General features: G+C 48.7%; 1 protein-coding gene across 2 annotated transcripts in view; it reads left to right on the top strand.

The window, feature by feature from the left end:
* LOC126529608 (putative protein kinase C delta type homolog) overlaps positions 1 to 12,929 on the top strand; it is a 647,502-nt gene that overhangs the window by 399,023 nt on the left and 235,550 nt on the right. For both annotated transcript variants that reach the window (XM_055069906.1, XM_050177127.2), the window contains one exon: positions 11,479 to 11,564. In XM_055069906.1, coding sequence (XP_054925881.1) covers positions 11,479 to 11,564 — 86 coding nt within the window. The remainder of the gene's footprint in view (positions 1 to 11,478; positions 11,565 to 12,929) is intronic.

Genomic DNA, 12,929 nt, shown 5'->3' with positions numbered 1-12,929 from the left:
AGAGCCCCCTACATTCCGTGGAGCTAGGTCGGGAGGTCCGGAAACCTGGCTCGAAACCTTCGAAAGGATCTCGACCTTTAACAACTGGACATCTGAGGATAAGCTACGATATGTGTACTTCTCCTTGGAAGATGCCGCGAGGACTTGGTTTGAGAAATGGGAGCCCACCCTTGCAACATGGGACCTGTTCCGCAGTCACTTCCTGAGGACGTTCACGAGCGTTGTCCGAAAAGAAAGGGCCGAAGTTCTGCTGGAAGCCCGAGGCCAACTACCCAATGAGACCATCGCCATCTTCATAGAAGAGATGACCCGACTTTTCCGGCACGCCGACCCAGAAATGTCCGAAGAGAAAAAAGTACGTTTCTTGATGCGAGGCGTAAAACAAGAACTTTTCGCCGGACTAATCCGAAGCCCACCGAATACCGTCGCTGAGTTCCTGACAGAGGCTACGACGACTGAGAAAACTTTAGAAATGCGCTCTGGGCAATATAACCGCCAAGTGCTCACGCCTCAGTGCGCCATCCAAGCGCTGGGCTCCGTTGATCTCCAAGAGACCATGAGGACCATTGTGCTCGAAGAACTGCGCAAGGTCTTTCCTTCGTCGCAGCCTCAAGTAGCTTCGATCGCTGACATCGTGAAAGATGAGGTACAGCGATCGCTGGGAGTTCGTGAGGTGCAACCTCAATTACCGCATCCCCAGCCAAAAGCGATGACCTACGCCGCCGTCGCATGCCGTCAAGGTCCCCTCCACGACCGCCCCAGGGCCCTGTAACGCCGCAATTCCGTCGTCGCCGCCAGCACGGCCACCCGTCGCCCAGCGCACCTACGCAAGGAAGACGGACATTTGGCGCGCCCCCGACCACCGCCCGCTCTGCTACCACTGTGGCGAAGCCGGCCATGCCTACCGCCGATGCCCATACCGGGAGATGGGACTGCGAGGGTTCGCTGTGAACGCGCCGCGACCACACCTTGGTGAACGACCTCGCGATATCGCCGACTACCTCGCCACCAATCAGTGGAGGCCTCGACGACCGTCCCGTTCGCCGTCACCAGGCCGCTACCTGTCGCCGCATCGCCGACCATACACTGGCCGAGCCCGGGGCCGGTCTGCGAGCCCATATCCGGAAAACTAAAGCAGCAACCGATGAAGGTGCGGTTGGTGTTCGTCGAACTGACGAAGATCCTCCGCCACGGACGAAGACGCCAAATACCTCGACGACATAACGACTCACCGCCGTCGCGACGAAGTCTGGAAGCAAAGAATACGACGACGAAAGACGACCTGACGACGCCACGTATCAGCCACAGGCCAACGCGACGCAGCCGTGATCCGACGCCAAGACCTAACTGTAACGCAAGACAAAGAACCACATTCCTTGACTTGCTTCTCGACGGCCACGCAGTCACCGCTTTAGTAGAACAAGAGCCGATGACTCCATCATGAGTGGACCCTTCGCCACCCAGTTGAAGAAAGTTAAGACTGCATGGGAAGGCCCTCAAACTCGGACCGCTGGAGGACACCTCATCACGCCGACTCGAATCTGCACGGCAAGAATTACCGTTCATGAATGGATTTACCCTGCCACCTTCTTTATCCTCCAACAGTGTTCACGAGACGTCATTCTCGGCATGGACTTCCTGAACCAACACGGCGCAATCATCGGCCTGAAGTCGAAGTCGAAAACGCCGTCGGAAGATAGAGAGATAGCGCCGGAGAGCTCTTGTAGTCACCATACGTTAAGCGTGCTCGAAAGTCCAGTCAGTATCCCGCCTCGCTCCAGCATTGTCATTTCCGTCGGCACCAAAACACCTGCCGACGTAGAAGGCGTCATCGAAGGCGACCAACGTCTACTGCTAGACCGTGAAATTTGCGTCGCAAGAGGGATCGCTCGACTGCACGCAGGCAAAACTGAAGTGTTGCTGACAAACTTCAGTCAGGAGTTCAAGCACATCAACAGGGGCACGACGAACGCGTACATCGAGGAAATTCTGGAAACCAGTAATGCGTTTGTCCTCTCGGATTCCGCCGCATCTACCTTGACGACCATGGTTCCCGAACCAGACTACGACATTAATCCAAGTTTCCCCATGATTAAGCAACAACAGCTCAGAAGTCTGCTCCAACGATACAAAGGCTGCTTTTCGACGTCATCGAGGATTCGACAAACACCAGTAGCAAAGCATCGCATAATCACCGAGGAGTGCGCTCGACCACTCCGCCAGAGCCCTTACCGAGTTTCGCCGCAAAAACGTGAGGCTATAAGAGAACAAGTCGAAGAAATGCTGCGCGACGACATCATCCAGCCGTCGAAAAGCCCGTGGGCATACCCTGTTGTCTTGGTGAAGATAAAGGACGGAATGTTACATTTCTGCGTCGATTATCGTCGAATGAACAAGATCACAAAGAAGGATGTATACCCCCTACCACGGAGGCGACGCATTAGATCGGCTCTGCAACGTAAAATACTTCTCGTCGATGGATCTCAAGTTTGGCTACTGGCAAATAGAAGTCGACGAGAGAGATCGCAAAAAGACCGTCTTCATCACGCCAGACGGCCTCTACGAGTTCAAGGTCAGGCCATTCGGACTGTGCTCGGCGCCTAGAACGTTCCAGCGCGTCATGGACACGGTGTTAGCAGGATTGAAGTGGCAGACCTGTCTTGTTTACTTGGAGGACGTCGTCGTCCTCGCCGGAAATTTAGACGATCACCTTAGGCGGCTTGCGAGAGTACTAGAGGCCATCAAGTTATCAGGGCTCACTCTGAAGCCAGAAAAATGCCGCTTCGCTTACGATGAGCTTCTGCTCCTAGGCCATGTCATCAGCAAGTCTGGAGTCCACCCCGACCCGCAGAAGATAACTGCCATCGCAAAGTTCCCGCAGCCCATCGACAAGAAGGCAGTGCGTAGATTCCTTGGCATGTGTGCCTACTACAGGCGCTTTGTCAAGGAGTTTTCACGCATCCCTGAGCCTCTGACACAGCTAACTAAATGTGACGTCGAGTTCAAGTGGGAAACGCCGCAGGCCGACTCATTTCAAGACCTCAATCGTCGCATGCAGTCGCCGCCCGTACATGCGCACTTCGACGTGGACGCCGATACCGAAATCCACACTGACGCCAGTATCCAAGGCCTCGGTGCCGTCTTAGTCCAGAGAAAAGATGGACATGAACACGCGATAGCTTATGCTAGCTGGTCGTTGTCAAAAGCGGAAGGCAATTATTCTACAACCGAAAAGGAATGCCTCGCCATCATGTGGGCTACAGCGAAATTTCGCCCTTACCTATATGGCAGGTCATTCAAAGCCGTCAGCGACCATCACGCCTTGTGTTGGCTAGCGAATTTAAAGGATCCTTCAGGACGGCTGGCGTTGTGGGGCCTAAGACTGCAAGAATATGATATCACTATAACCTACACGTCCGGACGAAAACACTCTGATGCCGATTGCCCATCACGCGCCCCCATTGACTCGCCGCCGCAAGATGACGAAGATGGCGACGCCTTCCTTGGCATTTTAAGCTCGGAAGACTTCGCTGCACAGCAGCGAGCAGACCCGGAGTTGAAAAACCTCGTCGAGTATTTGGAAGGACACACTGACGTTGTCCCTAGGGCATTTAAGCGAGGATTGTGTTCGTTCTCGCTTCAAAACAACCTGCTCGTGAAGCAGAACTTCTCACCAGTGCGCGCCAACTACCTTCTTGTTGTCCCGTCAGGACTGCGTCCAGACGTATTGCACGCCCTACATGACGATCCGACCGCTGGACACCTCGGATTTTCCCGGACGCTATCGAGGATACAGGAAAGGTATTATTGGCCGCACCTCACCGCCGACGTCGCCCGTTATGTCAGAACGTGCCGAGACTGTCAGCGACGCAAGACACCACCGACAAAGCCAGCGGGATTACTACAGCCAATCGAGCCTCCTTGCCCACCATTCCAACAGATCGGGTGGACTTGTTGGCACCCTTTCCGAAGTCAACAACCGGAAATAAGTGGATCATCGTGGCGACGAACTACCTCACCCACTTCGTTGAAACTAAAGCACTGCCGAAAGGTAGCGCAGCCGAAGTGGCGAAATTCTTTCTCGAAAACATCCTGCTGCGACATGGCGCCCCAGAAGTCCTCATCACCGACAGAGGAACGGCCTTTACAGCGGAGCTCACCAAAGCTATTCTGCAATACAGTCAGACAAGGCACAGGAGGACAACGTCCTACCACCCACAGACGAATGGTCTAACGGAGCGTCTGAATAAGACCCTCGCCGACATGCTAGCAATGTACGTCGACGTCGAACACAAGACCCGGGATGCCGTCCTGCCATACGTAACATTCGCTTACAACACGGCGGTGCAAGAAACAACACAGATCACGCTGTTTAAGCTGGTTTACGGCAGGAACCCGACGACAACGCTGGACGCCAGGCTGCCACACGTCACTGACGAGGAGAATCTTGAGGTCGATACCTATCTCCAGCGCGCCGAAGAAGCTCGACAGCTCGCCCGCCAACGGATCAAGAACCAGCAGCGTACCGACAGCCGACACTACAACCTCCGACGACGCTTCGTCGAGTACCAGCCCGGCGACCGTGTTTGGGTATGGACCCCGATACGCCGACGAGGACTGAGTGAGACACTACTGCGACGCTGTTTCGGACCCTACAAGGTCATCCGACGTGTATTGGCGCGCTGGACTATGAGGTCGTGCCAGACGGCATTTCGCATTCACAGCGGCGCCGCGCACGATCTGAAGTGGTCCACGTGGTGCGTCTTAAACCCTTTTGCGGACGCTGACAAACTTCTTTATTTTGTTGTTTTCTTTGCTACGAGTGCTTTTCTTTATTACTTTCGTTTGTTTTCAGCATCGGGTCGATGCTTTTTAAGAGGGGAGGAGGAGGAATAAACTTTATTTGTGCACAGCAGATTTGAGACCTAGGCCTCTACCTAAATGACGGCCTCGAGCCCTTGGGCCCTGGCGGCATCTTCGGCCTGCTGGATTGCCTTGAGTTGGTCTTCCGGTGCACAGCTGAGCAACGCGGTCTCCCACTGCTCTCTGGTCTTAATTATTTTATTCTGTGTGGGTGTACGAGGACAAGCCCAAACAATATGTTGTAGGTCCGCCCTTTCTTCACAGAATCTACATCTATCCGTGTAAAGGTCCGGGTAGTAGCGGTGGTAGGCCACCGGGTTCGGATATGTATCTGTTTGTAAGAGGCGCCGTGCCGTCCCTTGCCGTCTATTTAACGAGGGGTGTGCCGGGGGGAAATGGGCCCTTCCCAATTTATAGTGTTTGGTGATCTCGTTAAAGCTGGTCATCCGGTCTCTCTCCGTTCCTAGTATTTGTAGCGCGTCACCTGCTCGGCCTGTCAGTTCTCGAGCCAGGTTGTGCGCTATTTCGTTCCCGGGAAGGGAGGAGTGTGCGGGTGCCCAAATAATGTGGATGTCGCGATCTTCACGAAAGTTGTTTAAAATTCTCAGTGCTTCCGGCGAGATTCTTCCCTTTGCATAGTTCTTGACGGCTGTCTTGCAGTCGCTTACTACGATGTTAGCTTCCGTGGAGGCTATTGCCAGTGCTAAGGCAGCTTCCTCCGCCACCTCTGCCTTCCATGTTTTTACCGTCCCACTAACTCTGCAGTCACCCTCTAGACTCGTAGCAACTATGGACATACTATGTCCATTTGCGTACTCCGCCGCGTCCACATAGACCACGTCCCTGGCACTACGGAATCTTTTGTGGAGAGCTCTCGCTCGTGCGTTTCTTCGATCTTGGTGAAACTCCGGGTGCATGTTTCTGGGGAGTGGGGGTATTGATAGATGTTCCCTTATTTTCCTTGGGATGTCTCTCCGCACTCCGTGCTGTGCTTCGTAGGTTATTCCGATGTCATCTAAGATGTGTCTCCCCGTCAAACTCTGTGTAAGCCTTTCATACTGCGCTACTCTCTGGGCCTCAATAAGTTCGTCTAATGTGTTGTGCACGCCGAGCGCCAAGAATTTCTCGTTTGACGTATTTGCCGGAAGTCCCAAGGCTTGCTTATACGCCCTTCTAATAATGCAGTCTATCTTAGTTTTCTCCGCAGCGTAGAGCTTGAGGTAAGGAACTACATATACAATGCGACTGATTACGAATGTTTCTATTAATCGGATGAGATTGTGCTCTTTCATGCCATAGTGCCTGTTGGATATCCGCTTTATTAGTCTGATTGTTTGTTGAACACTATTGTCAAGTAGTCTAATGGTTTCTCCGTTATGGCCGTTTTCGGATATGCGGAGTCCCAGTATTCTCAGGCTCTCCACTATCGGTATCGTGGTGCCTTCTACTGTGACCACAATGCCCGGCCTTTCCCTAATGCTTTTTCGACCACGGCATGTGGGCCTATAGAGCAGAAGTTCTGATTTTTGTGAGGAGCATCTCAGTCCCTTGTCTTTGATGTAGTCTTCCACCGTGTTTACTGCTGTTTGAAGGATCTCTTCCACATGCCCATCGCTTCCACCCGCCACCCAAAGGGTGATGTCGTCCGCGTAGAGGCTGTGTCCGAGTCCTTCTATCTTGTCAAGTCTCGCAGGAAGACCGATCATTGCCACGTTGAATAGAAAGGGAGATAGGACTGAACCCTGCGGGGTACCCCTATTACCTAGCTTGAGCGCGTCCGATTTGGATTCTCCAATTGAAATCTTTGCGGTACGATCTGTCAAGAAGTCTTTGATGTACGCGTATGTTTTACGTCCTACATCCAGCTTTTGGAGATTTTGTAGTATGGCCTTGTGCGTGACGGTGTCAAAGGCCTTAGTTAGATCGAGACCAAGTATTGCCTTAGTGTCTAGACTTTTCTCACCCGCATCTATGATCTGATGTTTTAGTTTGAGCATAACATCCTGCGTCGATAACTTTGGTCGAAATCCAACCATGGTATGTGGGTAAAGTCCTCCATCATCCATGTATCTCGTGAGACGTGTGAGAACCACATGTTCCATGAGTTTACCGACGCAGGATGTCAGTGATATCGGCCTTAAGTTCGTCAGTTGTGGTTTCTTGCCAGGCTTTGGTATAAAAATGATTTGAGCTGATTTCCATTGACTTGGAATGCTGCCTTGCTCCCTGCAGTTATTCATGTAGTCCGTGAGAGCTCGGATGGATACATCGTCGAGGTTCCTGAGTGTTTTGTTGCTTATCCCATCAGGTCCTGGTGCAGATTTCGAGTTAAGCCTGGTGAGTTCATATCTGACTTCTGCCTCCGTAATAGGGGTATCAAGATCAGGATTCTCGTTACCTAGGTAATCCGGAAGTAGTTCTCTCTCCGCATCTCCAACGTACATCTTTTGGAGCTCTCGAAAGAGCTCTTCTTCTGTACCGTTGTAGCTGTGTATAACCTTCTGTAGATTGTGTCTTTGTATGGTTTTTGTACTTCCGGGGTCCAAGAGACATCGGAGAATGTTCCAGGTCTTGGACATTCCTATCTGCCTTTCCATCAAGTCGCACGTGGCTTCCCACTTCTGTTGGGTTAACCTATTTGCATATATCTCGATTTCCTTGTTTAATTCCACAATTCTCTTCTTTAATTTCCGATTATGTTTTTGCTTTTTCCATCTTTTCAGCATGCTACCTTTCGCTTCCCACATGTGCAATAATCTGCTATCCATCTCCTCTATACCTGCCTCCTCTGGAACAGTTTTGGTAGCTCGTTTAATGTATTCTTGCAGTTTCTCTGCCCATTTCTCAATGTCCGTTATAGTGTCTTCCGCATCTTCTTGTGGGATTTTGCGGAAAGAGTCCCATTCTACTAGCTTCAGTTCTCGCCCCCTCTTTTTCCTTGGGCTTGCTTGTACCGTTGTGACGACGATGTGGTGGTCACTACCTAAGCTTTCCTGCATGTTTGTCCGTTGAGAAACTGCTACATTCTTCGTAAATGTGAGATCTTGTGTCGTGCCGTTGGTTACGCTGTTTCCTATTCTGGTTGGTGCCTGAGGGTCAGTTATGAGCGTGTGTACTTCGTGCTGAGCGTCTGCCCATAGGCTTCGGCCCTTAATGTTCTCTATCCTGTATCCCCAAGCCGCGTGTGGTGCGTTAAAATCGCCGACCATGACTAGTGCCTGCTTGGGCGCTACGCTCAACACTTTGCGGAAGAGTGGGCCGAATTTGGGCTTGTGCCGGGGTGGACTATATATGTTCAGAATAAATAGACTTCCCTCTTCTTTACGGGAGGGGATTATTTCAATCAGGACGTGGTCTATGCCGCGCACACCGGTATCGTGCTCGACAGCCGAGAGGTTTCTGTGTATCAGCGTCGTGACGGTTGCCTTCTCGCCGGAAGCACTGTAAGATTTATACCCCGATAATTTTGCGATCCCCCCGGTTTCCTGCAGGGCAATGACATCTGGCGCCTCCTTACTTGTTGCGAACTGCTGCAGGTTTCCTCGCTTGCGACGATACCCGCGGCAGTTCCATTGCCAAATCGCGTATTAATTACGCGGCGCCATGTTGATTTATCTGTTCTTCCCCGGTGGCCTTGCTATTTTCTACCGCATTCGGCCTGCTATACGGTTTGCTTTTAACCGGTCCTGCACCTGCCGGCCTAATATCCTTTGGTGTGCTTTCTAGTGCCGCTACTCTATTCTCTAATCCATCGAATCGTTGTTTAATCTCTACATACATGTTTGTGATTTGTTGCTGTAACCCATCGAACATTCCTTTAAACGTTCCCATAACCTCGCTGATTGCAAATACACTCTTTTCTTCAGCCGTTTCTTGCGCCCTCCTTTTGTGTGGTGGTGCTTCTCCGTTCGCTTGCGTGGGAACGGGCGTTGGAGCCCGACTACGCGTCGACGTCGTACTGGCGGAGGGTGCGTTGACATTCTTTTGTTGTTGAAGCTTCGCGTTTTCTGCCCTAAGCTGCTTGATCTCATTTTTAAGCGTTGCATTCTCTCGGGCTACACGTTTCACCGCCTAACAAATGTTATCGCACAGCGCAGGACGCGCCTACATGTATCGGAAGTTTCTGGAATGTTATCGATGCTTCTATCCGCTGTCTGTTGTCGGCGAACCTTGTGTCATCTGATTTCATCGCGTGACTCGAATGATGTAGAACTTTGTGGAAGGCATACGGGTCCCAACGATTAGTCTTGAACATTCGATGACTGCTGTATAAAAGCCGACGCGCTTGACCCGCTGATCAGATTTTCAACGATCGCTGACCGTGTTCGCCGCTATCGTTGTGCTATAAGTGTAGCTTGTTTTTGTGGTGACAGGTTCGCCCAATAAAAGTCTTGTCTTTCACAGTATTGCTACTGTGTTCTTCAACGTCACCACCACGTGACAATATATATATATATGTTCAAGCACAATTAGGGGGGAAAGGCAATATAGAACACCGTGGTAACATCACCGTATACAACAAGAAAATATAAAAAAGAAAAAAAAAGGACGAGAAAGACATGCATACATGATGGGGAAAACACACTCGGTACAAAGCATGTAGATGCACTTACAATGCGTCAAAGGCACAAAATTCTGTTTTTACTCAACATGCGTAAAACTGCGCTTCAAATGACTCACAAATGAGTCATGATCACGTACAGAAGCAATTTCTTTTGGCAGCTTGTTCCAGCGATAAATAGCAAGAAAGAGCGGTGATTGTCGAAGGAGATTCGTACGCGCAAACATGGGAAGCACTTTGAAGGGATGGTAGAGGCGGGGGAAAATTTTTTGCGGGGGTTTGATATGGGATGCCGTAAAGGATGACGGGATATGATACAATCTGTGGAAGTGGGAAAGCAGTGCTAACAGTCGTCGTGTTTCTAGAGAGGGTAACTGGAGGGACTCTGATAGCCGCGATGCTGGATGTTCTAAAGTAGGTTTTAGTGATGAAACGTGCTGCTTTATTTTGTAAAGATTCACGCTTGTTTATTAGGTAAGTCTGATTTGGATTCCATATTATAGAAGCGTATTCAATCTTTGAGCGAACTAGAGCAGTGTAAGCTGTTAATTTTGTTCATTGATTTGCTAAATACAAATTTCGCCTGATGAATCCAAGTGTTTTATTTGCTTTCGAAATTATTTCATCAATGTGATCATTCCATGTAAAGTTTGAAGTTAAATGGTCTCCCAAGTATTTTAATGTGGACACATTCTCTATGCATATGTTGTTCATAAAATACGAACCTAAGTGAAGGTTACTGGCTCTGGTAAATGTCATTGTTTTTGTTTTAGAAACATTAATTTCCATTTGCCATTGCTCGCACCAAAGTGAAATTTTGTTTAGGTCGGCCTGTAAAATATTAGTATCTTCAGAGGTGATAATTTGTCTCTAAAGAACGCAGTCATCTATAAACAACCGAACTGTTGAGGTCAAGTTGTTACAGATGTCATTAATGAAAATAAGGATAAGATTGGTGCAAGTACGGAACCCTGAGGAATATATATATATATATATATATATATATATATATATATATATATATATATAGTATGTCCCACATAACTTGAGCCATGAATTTAAGAATGAAAGGCGCGCGGGAAGCGAATTGAACTGAACGCATACTATTCGCAATAGCCTATAGTAACTGAGACAAATTTTTGTTTTTCGCATAAGTAAATAAGTAATTCAGCTTAATTAACCATTATTTTAAATTATTCGCAGGGGGCGCCAAGTACGATACGCAGACTTGTAGAATAAGAAACGCAGAAGCGCCTTTGTGTTGTCCGCTTCGCACCCCGGAAAAGAAGGGACACCAAGCCCCGCCATTAGCCCAGCAACGAGTCCTTTTGAGCGATTACTTTTGTTTCAAGACCGCCGCAATATCCCTCAATGGTGTCTGCCATAGTCACATAAGCATTACGGGTGTCAAACCTCTACCACGATCATTTCCACTCCTGCACATAACACAGAAAACCTCTTTCTTTTTTTTCTTGCGGCTCCAGTAAACGCCCACGCATTTGTGTACCCTGATCATGCGTTCGCTGATCGTGCGATATTTGTCAACTAGAACTGCTTTCGAATTCGCATGACAATATATTTATTTTCCTGCCTAGTATCTTTATTGCCATAGCGTGGGAAAGCGTAGACGTGTATTTGCTGTTGTCACGCGTTTTTTGACCTAACTGCCCTGTGGACATATGTGTGTTCATCTTTTATTTTCCAACCTATCAACAGTGCTGTTTGCTCTTTTTTACAATGATACACACTTCATTCAAATACTGCAGTAGCCGGCATCGATGCATGTGCATATTACTCCGACAAACACTCTTGTCTGTGCTGTATAGTGTTATATTTGCACACACTGCAGCATATGTCTATATATATATATATATATATATATATATATATATATATATATATAGCAAGAGAGAGAGAGAGTAAGCTGATGTGTCCAGTGCGGTAAAGAGGGTCGACTTTCTGCTCTAAATGTCTTCTTCTTTATTTTCTAACCATTCACCTCTAATTCTTGGCGACCCAAGTTAAGAGTCTCAATAGCGATGCTACTGTTCCAGCGTGCCAGGTGACCGTGCACAAGCGGTGCCACGACAAGTTCCTGGCCAAATGCCCGGGATCTGTCAAGGAGTCTCAAGCCACGCTGGTAAGAGTCCACTATACCGCAGATGTGCGAAGGTTACCGATCCTTCTGTGACCGCTCACCACTTACCAATGGATGCGTTGTTTCGTAAAGTGTCTGTTTTACTGATGAGTTGATTTGAGTCCCTCTAGAGTTGTTGTCCAGTCTACAAACTGTAGACTACAGAAATGCTATAAACCACACACTCTTTAAGTGCGAGTGAACCATGATAATGATGATAATAATGTGATGATTTAATCACATAAAGACACATTCGTGATAGAAGTTGTAAACGAATTAGTACAAAAATAAAACATTGGTCCATTAGCGAAGGTCAGGCGAACGACTAGAGCGCTGACCAAAGCTCGGTATGGGGCGGGCAAGGGCCATCCGGAATAGATTTACCGTGTACGCTACCAAAATTTGAGAGTATGTGCAGAAAGTGTACTCCGAAGGGCCGAACTGCGTCACGAGAGTGTTTGGTCGACACTGCAGTAAATGCGGAGCAAAAACAGCAGAACAGCAATGACTAGACAAACTAACTGCATGAAATATAGACGTTTAGATACCATGCACATAAATTTCTGGAATAGACGAGGGTGATTCATATTGTGTAGAGAAGAAAGGAAATAATTGGTTTCAGGTGCAAACCAAACGCCATATGTATTGCCGTTGCCACAAAAGCAATGTCGGTGCTTGTGAGAGTGCTTTGCAAGCTTTTCAGTACTTTAGGAACAGTGTGAGAAAAGGCTTAATTAATTTATTTTATTACTTATTTATGTATTTTGTTTCATTTCTGCAATATACTGTGCTTATTCAACGTACGTCGTACTCTTTCATATATATATATATATATATATATATATATATATATATATATATATATATATATATATATATATAATATATATATATATACTTTGACGCGGAATAAACGTCGGGATAACTGCTGCGTCACAAGTGGTGGAGTGTGCTCTTCGGTCCTCCGTCCTCTGACTCCCCGCTGAACCTCCTGGAGCTTCGATCGGGTCGCCGCTTGTGCCAGCTGTCCGCCAGCATGTCGCAGGACGAGCCAACAGGCACTTCTACATCCACCATCTCGGCCTCGGCTACCCCAGCCTCTCCGTATTGGATTGTCAGTGGGCACCAGCGTGATCCCCATCTGTTTGCTGGACTTCGCGGTGAAGACGTCGAGGATTGGCTGGACGACTATGACCGAGTGAGTTCAGCTAACCGTTGGGACGATGCGTCCAAGCTACGTCACGTCGCCTTTTATCTGACAGGAGTAGCGAAGACTTGGTTTTTCAACCATGAGGTTGATTTCACGAACTGGGGCGCTTTCAAACAGCAGCTCCGCCAAATCTTCAGCACACCGGCTATTCGTTCCGC

Source organism: Dermacentor andersoni, chromosome 9 (genome assembly GCF_023375885.2).
Source record: "Dermacentor andersoni chromosome 9, qqDerAnde1_hic_scaffold, whole genome shotgun sequence".
NCBI classification, from domain to species: Eukaryota; Metazoa; Arthropoda; class Arachnida; order Ixodida; family Ixodidae; genus Dermacentor; species Dermacentor andersoni.
The sequence above is the reverse complement of the archived record's forward strand: the minus strand, read 5'-3'. Positions and strand labels throughout refer to the sequence as shown.